We start from the raw sequence: 19,525 nt of genomic DNA, 5'->3' as shown, positions 1-19,525 counted from the left end.
AGTCTCACCATACATGCTACTAACATAAGTAACAGCTGATGGTGAAAGAGCTTCTTACTGGCTTAGTGATACAGTCACAGGAGGAATTTAAGGTATATAGTGACTTTGGATGCATGGTAATCATCTTAGCAAATAACCAGCTTTGTGTTCTTTATGTTGATTTTGTTGCTAGTTCAATAAGTTCAATAGTATATTATCTCTTATTTGGTGATAGTTTCAATCTTTGGTCTTAAGAATGTATAATTTCATGAGAAGTAACAGAGTGGGAGGACAACAATTTGTTTTAAGAGTAGTTTGTATTTTTTTTTTCAGCTCTTTGGTGACTGTTACCATTGACCAACAACAGCAACAGCAGCAGCAACATTTGTGGGTGCAACCTGACCAGAGCAGTTTTCTGCCATCAACTATCAACTTGGCATCTCAAGGACTCTCATTGCAAGGGGCCATTACTCTGCAGAGTCCAACTAGCTCCCAAGACAACTCAATTCAAGTTCAGGAACTGCAACACTCTCAAATTAATGGAAATCACTTTCAGGACCTGAGATCTCAGTTCCCTGGTAAACATATTACTAGCTTTAAACAACGTTTAGTTTCAAAATGAAAAAAATGTCGATCTAGTATACATACATATATTTTTTTTTTAAAACACTTCACCAATAATAGTAGAGAAGACAGTTACCAAATGTAAACTATTTAACAAATGGGCTAATAGATGAGAATGTAGGCCTAAAAAAATAATATCAGGAGCTTGGTTTATCTGTTAAAGGTAACAAAAATTGATAATATAAAATGTACAAAAAATAAATAGTTACATCACAATTTATGTATATTTATGCATGACTCCATATTAACTGAAAGGTGTTTAATTACTAAATGACTAAAGAAAAAAAAGTATTGTACACACACTAGTATTATTAAAAGGCAAATATTTGTGATATTTTGTAATTGAGCACTTTTATTTTGTAAAAACTATATATATACATAAAAACTTTTTTTTTATTGGAAGAGAGATTTGCATTTATAAGCAGTTCAGTTCTACTAAAAATAGAAGAGCAGAAAGTTTTCAAGAGTGTTACTTAAATTTATTTTCATGTACGACTTTGTTAGGTGTTTTTCAAGTATCTCAACAAGGGAACAGAAATGATACTTATCAGGGAGTTGCTCATTCCACATTTGGGCAGGCTATCAACTCTCAAGATTATCGCAATCTTGGTGAAGACAGCGAAGCCACACCATCGTACTCTGGATCACAACATCTCTCAAATGAGGTGACTGTGAATACAGCCAGCCAGCTTGTTAGTGCTCCTGTGGTGGACAGCAGTACTCTTCAGCAGGCTAGTTGTTTTTTTTTTTAAACATTCATCACCTGATTAAATAAATAGTCTGAAATCTTCAATGTTGCTAGTAAGACAGCAACTAATTTGGCAGCAAATATATCCCTTTGAACTTTGATTGAAAACAAGTATTCCATTATTGTATCACAAATTATAACACAGTCTCTTGTGTTGATGTTCCAGTGTTTGTAGCTACTCAACCTGACTAACGGATAAAAGCATTTTAATAACCAAGATATCACTTTCTTAACATTAATTTTCTTTTTCCTTTTGTAAGTCACTAATGAAATAAAGGGAAACAAAAACTTGTTCATCACCATAGAATTAAATGATTGAATAATACTAACCTTTCTTCACCCCATTTTAAAATGGTAGACTGTAATGTTCAAGTGAATGTACTTTCTATTTTATGTATTTCTATATATAATTTTTGTTTACTTGTGTGAAACACACAATTGTAAAGCGAAAAAATAAAATAGAAATAATAGTCATTCTTTGCCATGTTGGAGATAATTAACTATTACTATTGAATTACTAAACTACAGAAAACTCAACGGTCATGGATGAATAAAATAAAATTGTAATAATTAGAGATTTTGTAACTTAGATGACATGCACTTTATTTTAGGACCCATCTTAGAAGTGTTTATTGCAACAAAGTAGAAAGCAAAGTCGCAGTGCACTACAAGTATATGCTAGTAGTATGCTATTTACAAAAAGTCATTATTTCTAAACAAATATAAAATTACAAAATAATTAGTTTCAGCTATTTCCAAATTAAAATTTAAAAAAAATGTCCAACAGGGTTATCAGCTTGTGTTTGATGCAGAGAATCGAGTAATAACTGTGCAGAGAGTTATGTCCCCATCTGACTGTACTGTTAGCCAATCATCTCTAAGCTTTGAGAATTCAGAAGCCCAGGCTAGTATGTTACCAATAGTAAGAAAAGTTTTTCTTTATTTTTCAACACATGTTCACTATTAACCAAAACCTGCAAAACTGTTTGACTGTGTTTTAGGAGAGAATTTTGTTAAAATGTATATATTGAAAGAAACATTAATTTTATTTTTGTCAAGGGATCTCAATCAGGGCAGGCATTCACTATGGTCCATGTGAACTCAGTACAGAATCCCTTTGGGCCAGGAAGTAGTGCTAATGAAGTCAGTACAACCTCGATGGTCAGAAGTATACTAGGAACTCATGACCAAGGAAGTAACATGGCAGGCAGTTCCATAGATGATGGGATGGCCTCATCTTCCTACAGTCATAGCGAGATTGCTTTACCCAAGATTGAGGTGAGCAGCTAACCCAGGGGTTCTCAACCTCTGGGTAGCAACTCCTTTGGGGTTCAAATGACCATTTGCAGGGTTTCCTAAGACTTTGCTATTTTTCATATGAAGTTTTTTTTTGTTTTTTTGTTTTTGTTTTAAACCTATTTTAACAAGCATATTTATACCATGCTTGGTATGCTTTTACATTTGTAATTATAGAGGAATGGGACATGACTTATATTTAATTATTATGAAACAAGCATCAATAAAATAAACTAAAAAGTGGGGGTGACAAATGCATTATTTGTTCTTTCTGCCAAATGTATGAGGCCAAACAAATGTTCTAACTTTGCGGATAAAGGCATCCAGACTTCACCCAGGCAAGTACCATAATTAAATTATAGCAGCCCTTGCGCTTGAAGCTTTTTATTTGGTAGCTCTCAGAATTGCCAGATCTATGAAACCTCACACCATTACCAAGAGTTGCCTGTGGCCAGACATTCCTCGAGTTATGATTGGAGCCTAATTCTTTACTAAATTTCATTATCTAAAAATTGACATGTCTGCTGATGTATCAATCAGTTAATTCAGAAAATATGATATCCTCTCCACTTCCAATATTTAGCATTAAGCTTGATAAATCCACAGATGATGTATTTTGTTTGCAATTATTGGTTTACTTGAGATATGTAGTGATTGTAAAGATTTGTTTCTATTCAAACCTCATGTAATGACCTCTACAGCATGTGGTGTAATTGACAAGATTAGTTAAATTTTGGAAAAGTAAAAGACCTCTTGGAAAAATATTTGTGGTGTCTTCACAGATGCTGCTCTAAGTATGCTTGGATGTTGGTCTGGATTTCAGTGTTAGGTACAGAATGAGTCGCCATAAGAATTCATTGTAACTCACTGTATGAATTTATCAATATATATATATTAACAACAAAGATACCACCACAAGCATTATGTTAATAGAAATGCAGCTAAATATGATTTCTCTTCAATGTCAGATGTCCATAATGGTTCAAGATAACCGCATCCCTTTTATGAACCATGTGACCAGGGAAAGGATTTTATCCCGTGGCCAGGATGAGAAATCGGCTCTTCATCAACCCCCTCTGTCTGGAGTCCCCCAGCGACTAGATGATCATTTAATCACATCCGTCTGGATCCGCCTTGAGCCAACAACACAGGTTCCCCCGACCTGTGCGAGTTAATTTAGTGAAATAAAAACAAGTCAACCATAACTTTGGCATGTTTGAAAATACTGTCGCAACAATTTTGTAGTTTACATTTACTGTGTCAAAGACTGTACGTTTTCTATGCTTAGCAATACTTTTAAATTGTCATTGTCGGTTATGTATGCAACGTGAATATTTTAAACATGCAATAAAAAAGTAAATAAATGAAAGTAATAAAAGATTTAAGCATAAATTTATTTTACACTAAATAAAGTATTTGCTATGCTCAGTCTCTAACAATGGAATTAACATCATGGATATCAGTGATATAAATTTTGATAACAATTTCATAACATTAGCTAACTCACATTTACTTAGGCTTATGAACGAAAAATTTTTATAATTGAGAGTCACAGATTAAAAAAATTGTATTAGGGGGTCGTGGAGCTATAAAGATTGATAAACGCTGATCTAACATTATAATTCTTCCTCTTAGGTGCATTTAGCTTACTTGCTTATCTCTTGCCTATTTAAGTGGGAAAAATAGCTATGTGCCTCCTCCATATATACCTTTTCAAAGATCCCCCTTGCTCAGGGTTTACCTATGGCGTTTCATTCCTCTGCCGTGTATTTCACCTTATTCATGATGGTCTTGTCCTCTTGGGTTTTTCTGGGTACAATCTGTTTTGTTGTTATCTTCCAATTCTCCTATTATAAAGCTTTCATGGTTAAATACTAAGTTTTGTTTTTTATGACCAATATAAACTCAATGCAGATCTCACAATATGAAATGACTAAACAAAATAACTGCAGTACACATACACTCATCTGGCATTGACTTTATTAGAACGGTTATCTGATCAGAATTCACAATCCTTTATCATGTTGGAATAAATGTTCTAGCTTTGATAGTCCTTAAGATGAATACAAATAGATAAATAAATGTGTCTCATATCAACTATCTTTTGTTCTTTTTATTTATTTCTAGAGTTTTTTTTTTGTCAAAACTTCAGACTTGATAGATTCTGTTAATAATATAATTTATTGGCATTGTATTTAATCAGATCAAATCAGACTTTGAAGAGGCAACAGAATGTGATACCACACAAGAAGATGACTACCAGCACACCAGTGAGTTTAATGTCATTGTTTTAGTACAGTTCATTTTCAAACATGTTCTGAATATTTATCATTCAAGATTTAAATATTGCAGCAAGTAATTTAGTTATTAAAAAGTAAAAATATCTTCTTGCACTTCCTTACCGCCAATTCATGCAGAGCACATTATCTTTCCCATCCTACTCATTATAGATGCGGCCACCACCAATTCAAATCACAACTTTACTATTTCTAGCGTTTTTGTTATCCTCATGTATAGTTTGAATCACACTAGTTGTGCTTGGCTTTTTATTGAGCTTTGACAATATAACATTAAAGGACACATTTAGAAAATTAATTTTTAATTTGTGTTTCAACTTTTGTGTCTTCAGTCAATTTAAAAAAAAATAATTTTCTATTAATAATAATACTACGATATTTTTAGCCTCCTTTTTAGATTCTGTCTTTCTTTGGTTGCCCCAAAAGTCTTTGTTTGCTTATCATTACTCTCTTTATGTTAAAGTATGTGGCTTATCCATCAAGATTTATCTCGACTATGTTTTCACATATTAAAATAAACTTGCATTTTTTTAATTTTATTTTTTTAACCTAGGAAGTCCAAACTACATGGACACATCATCCAACAACATTGATGAGGAGCAGTCTTTGGACTCGACCACTTTACACTCCACAATGCAAGCAGCTGCCAGCTCTGAAGAGGTGATGGGCCATGCACTGAATAGCAGTGATCTTGACTCTATGCAGCCTGTGGCTATGTCCCAAGACTCTGGCCAAGGTAAAAATGTACAAATCTGTGTAATGAATTTTTGATGTACATTAACTCTTTCTCTCCTAATTGACGATACAATCGTTGATTTGATGTCATTAAATTAAATGAATGTTTAATTTTATAAACTTTGTGTTAAATAAAAAGAGCATTCATTTCCCTTTTATTCTATACCTAATAAAACATTTTCTGATAACAAATAAGGAATCTATTGAAGCTTAATCTGCCTTTTTATTTCATTTATTGATTAAAAAAAAAAGTTTTTACATTTTTTAGTCTTGTATATTATCAACGTTATTTAGGTAGTTGAAAAAAAGTAATGCTATGCTTTGTATACTGAATATCCTTCACTTTATCGGCTTGATTAAAACATGTTAAGTTTTGTTTATCATTTACCCCAGAATTAATGCCTGGGCCAAGTGGTTTGCAACAATTTGTTAGCAGTGAGACACCCAAAGTGGACTCGGTGAGACAGTCAGCCAGGGTTGTTGGGGTGAGTAGCTTAGGAAATTAATTGATACTTTGAATAGGATTGTATATTTGTGTTTGCTTGTTTGTCTCTGACTTGCAGTTTTGGAGAGCTGACTAAATTTGTTGTATTACATTAAAAAAAAGCCTGATCCACCTGCTGGGCTGTAAAACAATGTCAAAATTTCTTGTAGACAGACTTTTTCCTCACACCTCCTTGATATTTTAATTTAGTTTTTTTATATTTATAACATTTTCTATCAACTGTCAGTCCACAAGTCATTTATTTAGCAGTTACTTACAGATTAATCTTTTAAAAACTAAAACTTGTATTAATCAAAAATGTTTTCATGTTCTGTAGTGTTTGCGTAAAAGTAAAAGACTTGAAAAAGTGAAACTTGAGCCTAAAGCAAGCCAGAGAAAAAAAGATTACAAGTCTCAGCCTTACTCTGTGCAATGTCTATGTAAGTATTGTACATTTTTACATTTCATAGAAGGACAGGAACATTTTTGTGAAAACATTTATTTAGAGTTATCTAATTACATTCTTTTCTATGGTACAGTGGTTTATAAAAATCCCTTAAATTCAAAATTCCAGTCTTCACTGAGATTCTAACAAGAGACCCCTTGGTTTGGAAGCCAAGCACTTTACCACTCAGCAACCTTGTCCTTAAAATAATAAATAATTTGATCTATTATTTTCCTTCTCTTTGATAACATCAATGTTGTAACAAATTTTATTTAAACAAAACTCAGGGTGTGAAGATTGCATGCAGATTTATGAGAATGGATGTCCTACTCACAAAGTTGCTATCATACAAGATAGAGTGGTGTTGACCAGGGCATATGCCAGTTTGCCTAACCAGTTACAGATAATTAAAATAAACGATTCTCAGCCAGGCGATACAGAACCAGGTTTTATTTTTTTACCTACTATTTTAAACAAATCATTTTATTCTAAGTTCTGATCACACATGCAATATTAACAATATAATATAACAAAAAAAATCATTGCAAAAAAAATAATTCAAGAAAACGTAAGGTAATTATTAACTATCTTAATTCATTTTACATTTATAAAGAAAAATAATTGTATTTAACAAATTATGCCCTTATTAAAATATATTTTTTTTTATTTCTGCTGACTGCTTCACAGCAGATCATGGTGTTCAAGCCAAGCGACAGATTGCCAAATACACACAGTTTGGGCCTTTAGTGGCAGATCTTGTTGACTCCATTGACCAAGTTACCAGAAAGTCATTTCCCCTAAAGGTAATAGTTTTATAGACCTGAATTTTTTCAACTTTTTATTTACAATCAGTTTGAATTTTAGACTGCAGACCACCCATACAAAATAAAAAATAATATTACAGTTAAATATTGATGGTCTGACACTTATGGGAGTGAAAAGGGGGAGGGGAGTCAGAGTCTGAAAACATTGGATTAACCAAATGTTAGCTGTACTTCAATTTAACTGTATACGTCAAGAAAATTGTATTTATGACGTAATAAGATATTCTCATTTTAAACACAATTGAACAATACCAGATTTAGATTAACCCTACCAGATTTAGATTAACCTGGTAGCTCCTACAGCAGTTCAGAACAATTTTTACATTATATTCCTAAAACGGTCTGGAATTTTGTGACACAATTATTATTTTCTAAACTTTCCTATAAAAAGAGCTCAGCATGTCTCATTTAGAGAAAGAATGAGAGCATGCTGACTATTTTTTTTTAGTGAAAAGCAGATTTGTGTCACATTTTTTTTTTAAAGAATTTTTAGAACTAACATGCCCGTAGACCCAGTGTATAAGCCCCTACCCAATTAAATGAGTATTTTAATTTTTTTTTTTAATTCCAAAGTTATTAAAAGTACATTTTTTAAAAAACTAGACACAGCAATCTATCTTTTAATGTTGTTTATATATTTAATAGTTGAAATTCTTAATTTATTTTATATATTTAAAAAAAAAAAAATTAAGATTTTTTTTTCAGAGCTACCCCTCTTTGCTTAGGTCTTAAAAAGAGGATTTTTCAGACCCGAAATAGGAGCTATTGGGTTAAAGTGGTTATCACAAAAAAAAAGTCACACTGTAGTAGCTTTCACAAACACTGCCTTCAATAGGGATAAAACAAAAATAACATACAATATTTCTGAACAGTTCTGAAAAATTATCAAAATATGTTGTTGTTTTTTATTTAATGTGTTATTTTATAAACAAAAACAAATTGATTTTTTTCCCCTTTAAATCTAATGTTCGCAATTTTAGAATCCTGGATCCAAGTTTTTGTAGAATATCTTAACATTACCCATTTGTCATTTGATATTCTTCATAAATGAGACCATTACAATCTCTCATTGAATATTTCTTTGTTCAAGTCTTTTAAAGCAATCTCAACATTTTGAACTTCTAAAATTAGGAGTGGCTAGTAAGAATGGTCCACAATCTTTGATTTCTTTGTATGATTATTTTGTAACTGGAAATAATTTTCTTTAATCAACCAGCTAGAGTTGCCTGATGGAAGTTTCAAATATTTAGATTGTGTTGATGAAGACAAGTGCAACTGGATGATGTTTGTAAGACCAGCCAAGACATTTGCTGAACAAAACTTGGTGGCCTATCAGTATAAAGATGGTATCTACTTCTCTGTCACAAAACAAATTGAGAGCAAGCAAGAGCTGAAGGTAAGAAAACAAACATTTAAACAAGTCATTTGATAAGTTCAAAAAAAAAAAAAGTCCTACTTTATGAAGCTGATGAAGGTCTTTGATTTCTCGTTCTATTCATTTCTTGTCATGAATCATGATGGCTACGAGTCTTTCCTGTGAGCTTCACATTATCATTAATCTAGTCTAGTATTTGACATTTGTATATTTCAAAACATTCTTGAAGATTAACTGACATAAGATGGTGCGCAAAGTGTTTATGGAGAGCTATTTATTTTATTCAATACCTTATTGAATACAAAGAAACATTTGAGTGGAGTGTAATAATTCCATCTCAAGCTGTGTGATGTAATGTGTCAAAATAACCTTTTCATTGATAAAAAGAAAATTTTAAGATCATTAAATATTTCTGTAAAATTATAACTGTCAAACTAGAGTTTTCACTGTGGCACATTAGCATTTGCAAAGTTTTTTTTTCTATCACTGGTTTCAGATCCAAAAAAAACAACTTTTCACAAACAAATATTAAAAGAAATGCTAATTCATTATTACATTTTAAAACATATTACTTACACAAAAGCTATCAAAATTTTAATTAATGTTCTTCATGGGTAAGTTAAATCAAAAACTACTATTTATTGCAGGTGTGGTATGCTGCCCACTATGCTGGTCATTTGGGAGTAAAAACTCTGGAACTTACTGAGGAGGATATGAGAGGTACTTAACAAACAGCCAAGAATTAGCTTAATATTTATTGTTTTTAAACTCAATAGTTTAATAAGACAACAAGGAAGCAAAGGCAATCAGTCTTAACAAACTATATTTATCAGTTGGCTGGTCATACCCTTTACACCCTTCCTAGTGGAGCACATAAGTGTTTGGCCTCTTTCTCAAATTATGCAAATTTGAAAAAATTAAAATGGATAGCAAAATTTGTCTAACATCTGTTTTACTACAGCTCTAGATGAAGCAGATGCCAAGTTTGGCTGCTTTGAGTGCAGTCGCAAGTTCATGTCTTCTGCTGCCCTGCAGCAACATCTCAGCACTCATGATGCAGAAGACATGAGGGATCTAGATGAAGATGGTGATCACGATGGGGATTTTTTTACTGGATCTGAGGATGGTGTCAAAGGAAGGTTGAAAACAAAACGTGCAGGGCGCAGAGCCATCAGAAATAAGCGTGTAAATATATTTACATTTCTATTTATGATTTCCCTTAGTTTTATTTTCTTTGTATATTAAATTCGTAGTTATGCACTATTAATACAGTACATCTCACTTTTTTGTTTTCTTTGTATATTAAATTCGTAGTTATGCACTATTAATACAGTACATCTCCCTTTTTTTGTTTTCTTTGTAAATTGGCTCTGGATTCTAAGATACAAATTTGAAAACAAACTGTCAAGTTGTTAACAATTCCATGCACAAATCTAGCAACCAAAGTAACTGACCTGCAATATGGAACGACTACTGTCTTTATTCTAATATGTACTTAACCAGATTTACTTTATTATTTCTTGTAGACAAACTCATATCACAATTGAGACTTATTTCACAAATAAAAAAAAAAACACAAAAAAAAAAATAATATTTTTTTTTATCACCACAAAGTTTATTATTTGCAAGTAGATTCTAATGGCATCATTCCAGAGGCAAAGAGGATAAAATTCTCTTATTACTAAACTTAATGCTCTATAACTCTGTACTATGACTGCCCTTTGTGTAATGAGGACTTTGATATGGTGTCCATGGGCACTATCCTTGCAAGTCTTGTCCAAGAGTCTTTGTTGATTTCACTGTGCTGAAGAAGCATACCAAGTATAAAAACATTTTGTAGTTGACATCAAGATATTTAATTAGATTTAAACAAATAAATAATGAAATGTGCATTAACATATTGAATGTAAACCTCACTCGGTCAGACTCTATCACCGCCACTCATTGATCAGGGAACATGAAATGCACCAAGATACCTGTGTGTAGTCACTGAATGAACTCTTTATGTTGTCTGTTGTATTTATGTGTATTTATGTGTCTTAGTCTTAGTATCACTGTAAAATTTATACTAAAAATATAAAGGCTAGACACTTAAAAACAACAACTTTATTTGCTATTTTCCTCTAGTTGGGAGACAGCTATCAGTGGAAGAAAAAGAAATCAACCACAATTTATCTGAGGTAATTTTCATTTTAAAAAATATAATAAATAACAAAAGATATTGATTTAAGTGCAGTTTAGATTTAGACTTACACTTAGTAGGGTCACCTCTTGTTGATCATGAAATGAAAAATAGTTTGAAAAGTGTTTCACTGCTAACCTTCTGAGCCATTATATCTAGTTTATGCCAATCAATGTCATCTAGAAAAATCTGCATAATTTTCCCCTTAGCACTCAGTGTGTCCTAATAATACTAATTGTTGAAGTACCACAGATCAGCTGTGTTTGCGTCACGCTATACACAAGTGTACGACAATATCATCACTTAATGAATTTAAAAACATTTATAATATATTCTTTTTGCAGTAAGACCTTGAAACGATACAAAAGAAGACAATGTTCTGAGAAGACTCTTCTGACTGTGAAAGGCATGTACAAGCATCAAGGCAAAGTGTCTGGAGGTAGTGAGTGGATGTGTACTCACTGTGACCTGACCTTTGATAACTCCTCTCTCCTCAACTTGCACACTCTGACGCATGCAGCAGAAGACCTGGGGATGGAGGAGTTTAAGAAACTGGCAGCAGAACAAGGAACGGAGGTAGTAGACTTGTAGGAGGACATAATGTCAACACTTAAGTCTTGGCACTGAGAGATAAGACATTAGTGATAATGTAGTAAAGATTAAAGATCATCACAGTTGCCTTTTTTTTTTCAAACTCCTTTTAAATGACCTATAATGGGATAGCTACTAAAGAGCCTCTTCACCTCACCCCACCCCACCCCCCTCATGTAACCTCTTAGCCAATATAGCTTAAATGAGTCTGACTTATTGTTAGTGATGATATCCCAAACAGCCTTTAACTAGATGTAGGTTTTAAGATTAGTGATTTAAGATGACTGGCAATTTTGTGTAGTGGTATGCTGGTCTCTACTACTGATTATAGGCTCTAGGTGTATAATTGTACTAATGCATGCTAGTAGATTTAACCAAGTACACAAGGTACACAGGTTCCTTTTACCTCCCAGGCGCTTACTACGAACTGTACTTGATATATTTGCAACCTGATGGCCGCTCTTCATGAAAAACTACAAGATTTCTATTTAAACTTAGTATTTTATTTTCCGTATTTAAAAAAAAAGTCTATGAAAGGGTAGGTATGAAAAGAATAGGATTTCAATACAAAAAATTTTAAGAACAGAAATATATGACATTGTCTTAATTTGAAGAAAAAAAACATGCTTTTTGCTAAGGTGTCCTGCTATCTTATTGCCATAATGGTCATTCAATGTAATATTTATACATTTTTTACAGACTGGTGTCAATGTATCTGATGGAACTGGTGATCAGGATAATGCTTCAGGGCTGGCCAATATCATGGCATTAAATGGGATTTTGCTGGCATGTCCAGAGTGCAATAAAGTGTTTGATGACCATAAAAGTCTGATGAACCATGTAGCTATGCATGCTCAGGTAAAATTGACCTTTAGATAAGAGTTTCTATATAAAAGTTACACATTACATTTTTAGATTAAAAGATTAATGGTAGTGGTGCACTGTACAGTGGCATGATATTGACATTATTCCATTAGAGAAATGCTTGGTGTTTAATGGTTACAAAATTATGCTAAGTATATACATTTTATGAAGTGAAAAAATAAAGTCATTCTTAAGATGAGTTCCATTAAACAGAAAGACTTGTTGAATAAGAACATATAGGAAAACTGTTTATGATTGCAGTGTTACATTTTGAACTGGTTGACCACTACTTTCTTTCTTTTTTTTCTTTCATAAGCGTAACAGTGAATTCTTGCTTCTATAACATTTGTAAATGCAAATGTTTAAATGATAAACAATTTATTCTTACTATGTTTTGTTAGATCAAATTAATTTATGTCAACAGCTTACATACACATTTAACTATTATATTTGTTAGTTCCTTAATTTTCAAACATCATCTGTGACATTTCCACCATGATTTATATTTAAGTGATTAGAAATAAAGTTTTTTTCTCTAAGGTCCATCACTATCCTTAGGGCTGCTTTTTATTATTTTGTTCACCAGCCTACAAAAAACAGCAGGCCTTTTAACTGCACCAAATGTTCCAAACGTTTTTCAACTCAAGAGAAACTCATCAAACACCAGATGGTTCATGGAGATGAGTCAGAAAAACCCTTGCAGGTAAATCATTTTTTATTTCTGTTACACTTGGCAATGGAAAAATAATTTCCCATGTGGAAAAATTTTGTGCATTTTTTGTTGTTAAACATTTAATCATAATGTAATTTTTTTTTATCACATCGTTACATACGTGTTCTCAGTGAAACTATCTGTTTCTGTTTTTCTCCTTTTATGTTTTTATAATCAAAACAAATCAGTGTGAAAATCCTTCTTAAAACGTTGTCTTCTTTTGTATCGTTTTAAGGTCTTAATTGAAATGTCTGTATTGTTTTACATTTTTCAGATGTTTTTTTAAATTGAAATGTCTATCGTTTTAAATTTTTTTAGATGTTTTTTTCAGAATTCAATATTATTATAACCTTAGTATTCTAATGATTGCCCATATTTACAACATATTGCTTGTAAAAATATACATTAAACGCTATATATTTATTTTTTTCATTTGTCAGTGTACTGTCTGTTTAAAACGTGTGATGAACAACTCTGCCATGGCCTGCCACATGAAGATCCACAGTGAGAAAAAGTATTATGATTGCCCCTTGTGTAATGAGGACTTTGATATGGTGTCCAGCCTTAGGGACCATGCTCTGAAACACATGGATGAGCAGGGGCACTACCCTTGCAAGTCTTGTCCAAAAGTCTTTGATGATTTCACTGTCCTGAAGAAGCATACCAAGGGGTTTCACTCTGACAAAATGCTAGAATGTCCAGAATGCTCTAAGGTGGGTTTGAGAAAAATAATTGCTTTGTAAGAAATGATTGGTACGATGAAAATTTTGGCTGTTTTATTTTTTAATGCATTAGAAGCAAATATGGGCAGCATGATAAAAACAAAAGTGTTTTTACAGTTGTAATCACAAACTACTGACCACTTGATGTTGTGATATTGTGCTCACAATCTATTGACCGTAGGACCTGGTGACTTTGAATTCACATGGCTTATGGTATATTCAGTTTATATCAAATCAAGATATAACACACTGGTGAAAGTGGTTTCATGGACTAGAGTACAAGATATGGTGCAAGCTCTCACTGAACAATAGATGGTCTGGATTTAAAATCTGTTGTTGATCTTTTACTTTCCAAGTGCTAATTTGAAACTGATTTTCCAAAGTACTAGCGATTTCATTGCAATTGTAGCATATATTTTTTTTAGATGTGGTCAAGATGTAAAATTTTTATTCTGCTCATGGAGACTTAAAAAAAACAACAACAGTCAACCCTTGTGTTGTTTCAGTAGCCTAATACATTATTTGGTATTTCAGCCATTTCCTAGACTAGACAAACTGCGACTCCACATGCTCAGGCACACAAGCCACAGAGAGTTCATGTGTGAAACATGTGGACGTCAATTTAAGCGTAAAGACAAGCTGAAGGAACACACCAGGAGGATGCATTCAAAGGAAAGGGTGGAACAGCAGCTGTTTGCCAGGCAACACAACATGAAACACAGTACCAAGTTTACACCTAAGGTATGAAACTTTACAACTCAGAAGCTATTAGAGACAGTTAACCCATGAATAAATGCAGTAAAAAAAATGTTTTGCGCATTACTGCTACAATGTTTTCGCTTTAACAAATTGATACTGAATTTTCATCTTTAGAAAAATTGTACTATGGCTATACATTACGATACAAGAATCAAGGTTTCTATTCTATTGGGAAAAAAAAAATGGTACAGACTTCTGTTCTGATTCTGCAACTTTTGGTTATTAAGTCTTCTAATTTTGATTTTTTTAAACTGCTAATGAAACAAAAAAGGAAAATAATTTGTATATTTTTATTGTTGGCAAGAAATTCTAGACTTTATTAGGATTGTTGAAATGGTTGCAAAATTTGATGCTCCAAAATCAGTTGTTTAGTCACAGCAGATTCTGCCCTGATTATAGGAAAAGAAACCAAAACCAGTGATTCATTTGGGCATATCCATGTTTTTCAATACAAAAGAAATGCAGTCTTTTACTAGTAGAATAAAGTTAAAGAAATGGAGTCTTTTACTAGTAGAATAAAGTTAAAGAAATGGAGTCTTTTACTAGTAGAATAAAGTTAAAGAAAAGGAGTCTTTTACTAGTAGAATAAAGTTAAAGAAAAGGAGTCTTTTACTAGTAGAATAAAGTTAAAGAAATGGAGTCTTTTACTAGTAGAATAAAGTTAAAGAAAAGAAGTCTTTTACTAGTAGATTAAAGTTAAAGAAATGGAGTCTTTTACTAGTAGAATAAAGTTAAAGAAAAGGAGTCTTTTACTAGTAGAATAAAGTTAAAGAAAAGGAGTCTTTTACTAGTAGAATAAAGTTAAAGAAATGGAGTCTTTTACTAGTAGAATAAAGTTAAAGAAAAGAAGTCTTTTACTAGTAGATTAAAGTTAAAGAAAAGGAGTCTTTTACTAGTAGAATAAAGTTAAAGAAAAGGAGTCTTTTACTAGTAGAATAAAGTTAAAGAAAAGGAGTCTTTTACTAGTAGAATAAAGTTAAAGAAAAGGAGTCTTTTACTAGTAGAATAAAGTTAATCTTTTTTTTCTACCTCTGTCCCATCAATGATTATTTAGTGAACTCTTATTGAATTAATTGATTTTAATTAGACTATTTAGTTTATTTATTAGTTAATTTCTTTAATTAGTCTTTGTTAAAATTACTTTTTAGGTGCTTCCTTCAGAATGGCACCGGTTCATTTATAAGTGTCACAGCTGCCTGTTGGGCTTCAAACGAAGAGGCATGCTTGTTAACCACTTAGCCAAGAGGCACCCAGAAATTAAGCCAGAAAATGTTCCAGAGTTGAACCTGCCCATCCTTAAAACCCAGAAAGATTTTTATTGTCAGTATTGTGATAAGGTAAGTGAGACCATCTGAAATAATTGAGCATCCTTTATTTCAAATATGACATTTTAGAGCATCTTTAAATTCAAGTTTGAATATGATAGCTTATATCTTTAAGATAGCTTGTATCTTATTAATAAATTATAAACATGAAACATTTAGTTCTGAGGGTCACTTGTATAATTATTTTTAATAATAAGCCCAACCTTGTTCAAATTACCATTTTTTACTTGTACTGTACCATATTAAATGTGTTTCAGACAAAAAATGATACTCATTTACATTTTTTCTCACAATTTTTATTTGAATAAACATGACTTGGCTTTTTCTTAGATTTACAAGTCATCCTCCAAACGTAAAACACACATCCAAAAGAATCACCCAGGGTTACCAATACCCCCCTCAGCCAGGAAAAAGCTGGAGACAGCCACCCCCACCTTCTCCCACACTGTGAGCAGTGTAACCACAATGCCCCATGGTTGTAAGTTCTGTCATAAACAATATGCCAGCAAAGCTAAACTTTTGCAGGTAAGACATTGATAGATAATTGTTATAGACATTAGCTAGAGGAGTTTTGAAATGTATTAAGGCATTCCCCATGCTGGCCTACCATTTATACAGCACAATACAAATTGATTAGATTTTCGTATACCCACTTAATAAAGTTGGGACTGGTTTTTATACAGTTCTGTGTTTGTCTTGCATTCTAATGACTTCTTTCAACAAAAAAATATCATTCATTAACTTGTGGCTGAGTGGCATATCTACTTAAGTGAAGGGGCTTAAGTTTGAATCCCAATATAGAAAAGGATTTTTTTTAGAATTGACTTTAGCCGACCCTGTTTTTTGCTGAAAGTCTAAAGGTAGCACAGAAAATTTTCTCCCAGGTACCCTTCTTGCCCCCTCCCCCAAAGCTATCCAGAAATGAGATTGGACCAGAGATCACCAAACATGGGAGCTTTTAATTAACAGAATATTTTTTTGTATTTGAAATATATTTATTTAAGTTCTGCCCAGCATTAAGTGCATTAAGTTTGGTAGTGTCAGTTATAATGGAATGATTCATTTACAACAGAGCAAAGAAAAATGTGACTTCAGTTCTATCCAAACATTTTTTTTGCAAGGAGTTTTAAAAAGATGGATGTCACATTTGTAAATTAAGGTTAATTGGGACAGAATGAGTTCGTAGGGTAAGGAATAGCATGCTGAAATTGTGACTCCATCTCTCATTTGGATGACAGTTGATGATTTTGTCAGTTACAATTTTATCACTATTGATGGTACATTCACATATTTAAAAGTTCTTACAGCATTTTGTTTATTTAGTTAAGGTAATTCCTTGCTTTTAGAACAAGTTGGTTCTTTGAATGTAGAGTGCAAAGTGAATAACAAAAAATATATGTTTCTGTTTTATTGAACTTTTTGTGCCATATTGATGGGTATGTTTTCCTAGGTTCCAATCTTGGTGAAGACAGGGATTTTGAATTTCAGGATTTTTAGGTGTCTAATGGGTACCTGATTTTAGTTGGGGAAAGTAAAGGTAGTTAGTCATTGTGCTGGCCACGTGACACCCTGCTTGTTGGCCCAAGAAACAGATGACCTTAACATCATCTGCCCTATAGATCTGAAAGGGGGAACTTTACTTGCATGTTTGATGCATTGTAACCAATTAAAGTGCTGGAAAATTATTTGTCTTGTTTCTATATTCAGTGATTTTACTAATGGCATTACTCCTATAACATATTTTGTTTTATTACAGCACCAACGTAAATTACATCCAGATTTTGTTGAACCTGTGCATGAAAGAAAGAAAATTAAAAAATCTCATCCTGATTTTCTTATCACAGTTGCAGGTATATTTGATTATTTGTTTTCTTAATAATGCCTGACAAAGCAGTCACTTGGTAATAAATGTCAAAATGATAGAAGACAACAATGACACTATCAGCGCCCAGTCCCTGAGCAGCAATGCCTAAATGATGCTAGCAGTGTAAACTTTCCCGTTTACTCCTTTTTCTTTTCTAATCCACGTTTTTAATCACTTAAATGGTTTATGGGAACATGATAACGTCCATTTTAATGTTTTTTTGTTCTGAAACATTGTGGCTCTAAGCTGCTTTTATTATTGTAAATAATTTTTAGCACAAGTTTGCATCATGGCTGACAATACTTCTAGTTCTTCATGTGGCTCTAGGCTTCCTTGCCGTTTTACTGCTGATCAGGCTCTAAATATCTTTTTAGATATGAATAATAGTGACATGAGTGACTTAGAAAGTTGTCCTGGAAGCTTTGAAAGCGATTTTCAGCCTTCAGATTTATGCAAGTCTGATAGTGAAATAGATCTACTTTTTGAAACCTCTAGATCTAGTAAACAAAAAAGGGTCAGTAAACAAAAGGGGGCATCACCCCAGCCAGACCCTAGTAAAAAGCCTGAAAGAAATCACTACATGTCTAAATATTGATCAAGCTTTGACAGTGATATGTTTTTCTGTAGATACTTGGATATAGGCTAATTTTTTTTACAATAATAATGAATAAGGACTTTTGGGATATTCTTTTTGGGTAAGTCAAGTTTTAAAAGAAATCCAATATATTATTGTTTTCATCTCTGATATTATCTGACTTTTTTTCCAGTGACTATTCATAACACTGAAGTTTAAATTATCTTTCCAACAAAATTTATATAACAAGTCTATGTTTTAACAAACAGAAAAAAACAGTATGTCATTTATAAATAGGCATATCTTATAACAATTGTGTGAAAAATCAATAATTCTGGAAGAATGGGAAAAAAAAATGTTTTCAAGAGTTAAATTTTAACTAAATGGAAAGATACTTGACAGTTTGAGAACTTTTTGTGGGTACTGAGTTCATCAAAATTTTTTTTTATTTCATCTGGGATTAAGTTTTCTCACAGCACTATTCCACAATATAGTTACTTTTTTCCCCAACATTCTATAAAAAAAAAAAAAGATTAATGACTGATGTTACTAATCTCTTTACAATGAACAGATCCTAATCAAGGCATGGAGAGATATGAAGGTGTTCCTATTACAGTAGTCTCCCAGGGAGACTCTGTGAATGGAGCTGACCTCCTGACCCAAGCCATGAGTGAACTACAGAGCTACACTACAGACTTTATCAATAGTTCTAGACTAACAACAGGCTGCACACCAACAATGGTCAGTACTAGTGTGCTGCTTTTAAACAACATGGAACAATATTCATCCAACAATATAGCTTTATTACATTATTTCTTTTCAACCAGAATTTTTGTTTAAGATTTGAAAGTTTTGAACTTTTTGTATGAAGTTATTGTTCAAATCAAATTTTAGCTTTAAAGGAATAAATAAATAAGTCTCCTAGGATTTAAGAAACAAATAAATTATCACTTGTAAACTAGTGGCTTAACCTGTTGGCTAATGATCTTTGTTGATAGTAATTGGTTTTAAAAATGGGGTTAGTGTAATGAAAAAAAAAAATTTGTTTATATCTCAAGTGAAAATTAAACTTTTCAGCCACAGAGAATTCTTTAGTCCTAAAGAATGTCTGTTGGCTTAGACCCT

At 32.3% G+C, this 19,525-nt stretch overlaps 1 protein-coding gene across 1 annotated transcript in view; it reads left to right on the top strand.

Annotated features, from left to right (window-relative positions):
* The window catches only part of LOC106055210 (uncharacterized), a 29,548-nt gene that overhangs the window by 7,798 nt on the left and 2,225 nt on the right, over positions 1–19,525 (top strand). The window contains exons 3-25 of the mRNA XM_013211397.2: positions 313–557; positions 1,108–1,334; positions 2,139–2,273; positions 2,411–2,629; positions 4,851–4,917; positions 5,498–5,680; positions 6,073–6,164; positions 6,501–6,603; positions 6,896–7,054; positions 7,296–7,411; positions 8,649–8,828; positions 9,455–9,527; positions 9,769–9,992; positions 10,935–10,987; positions 11,334–11,565; positions 12,280–12,438; positions 13,031–13,147; positions 13,597–13,869; positions 14,413–14,619; positions 15,786–15,974; positions 16,293–16,487; positions 17,719–17,812; positions 18,972–19,141. Of these exons, the coding sequence (XP_013066851.2) occupies positions 313–557; positions 1,108–1,334; positions 2,139–2,273; positions 2,411–2,629; positions 4,851–4,917; positions 5,498–5,680; positions 6,073–6,164; positions 6,501–6,603; positions 6,896–7,054; positions 7,296–7,411; positions 8,649–8,828; positions 9,455–9,527; positions 9,769–9,992; positions 10,935–10,987; positions 11,334–11,565; positions 12,280–12,438; positions 13,031–13,147; positions 13,597–13,869; positions 14,413–14,619; positions 15,786–15,974; positions 16,293–16,487; positions 17,719–17,812; positions 18,972–19,141 (3,712 nt within the window). The remainder of the gene's footprint in view (positions 1–312; positions 558–1,107; positions 1,335–2,138; positions 2,274–2,410; positions 2,630–4,850; positions 4,918–5,497; positions 5,681–6,072; positions 6,165–6,500; positions 6,604–6,895; positions 7,055–7,295; positions 7,412–8,648; positions 8,829–9,454; positions 9,528–9,768; positions 9,993–10,934; positions 10,988–11,333; positions 11,566–12,279; positions 12,439–13,030; positions 13,148–13,596; positions 13,870–14,412; positions 14,620–15,785; positions 15,975–16,292; positions 16,488–17,718; positions 17,813–18,971; positions 19,142–19,525) is intronic.

The sequence above is a fragment of the Biomphalaria glabrata genome, chromosome 14 (genome assembly GCF_947242115.1).
Source record: "Biomphalaria glabrata chromosome 14, xgBioGlab47.1, whole genome shotgun sequence".
In the NCBI taxonomy this organism is placed as follows: domain Eukaryota; kingdom Metazoa; phylum Mollusca; class Gastropoda; family Planorbidae; genus Biomphalaria; species Biomphalaria glabrata.
Note: the sequence above shows the minus strand (reverse complement) of the source record. Positions and strands in the feature narration are given on the sequence as shown.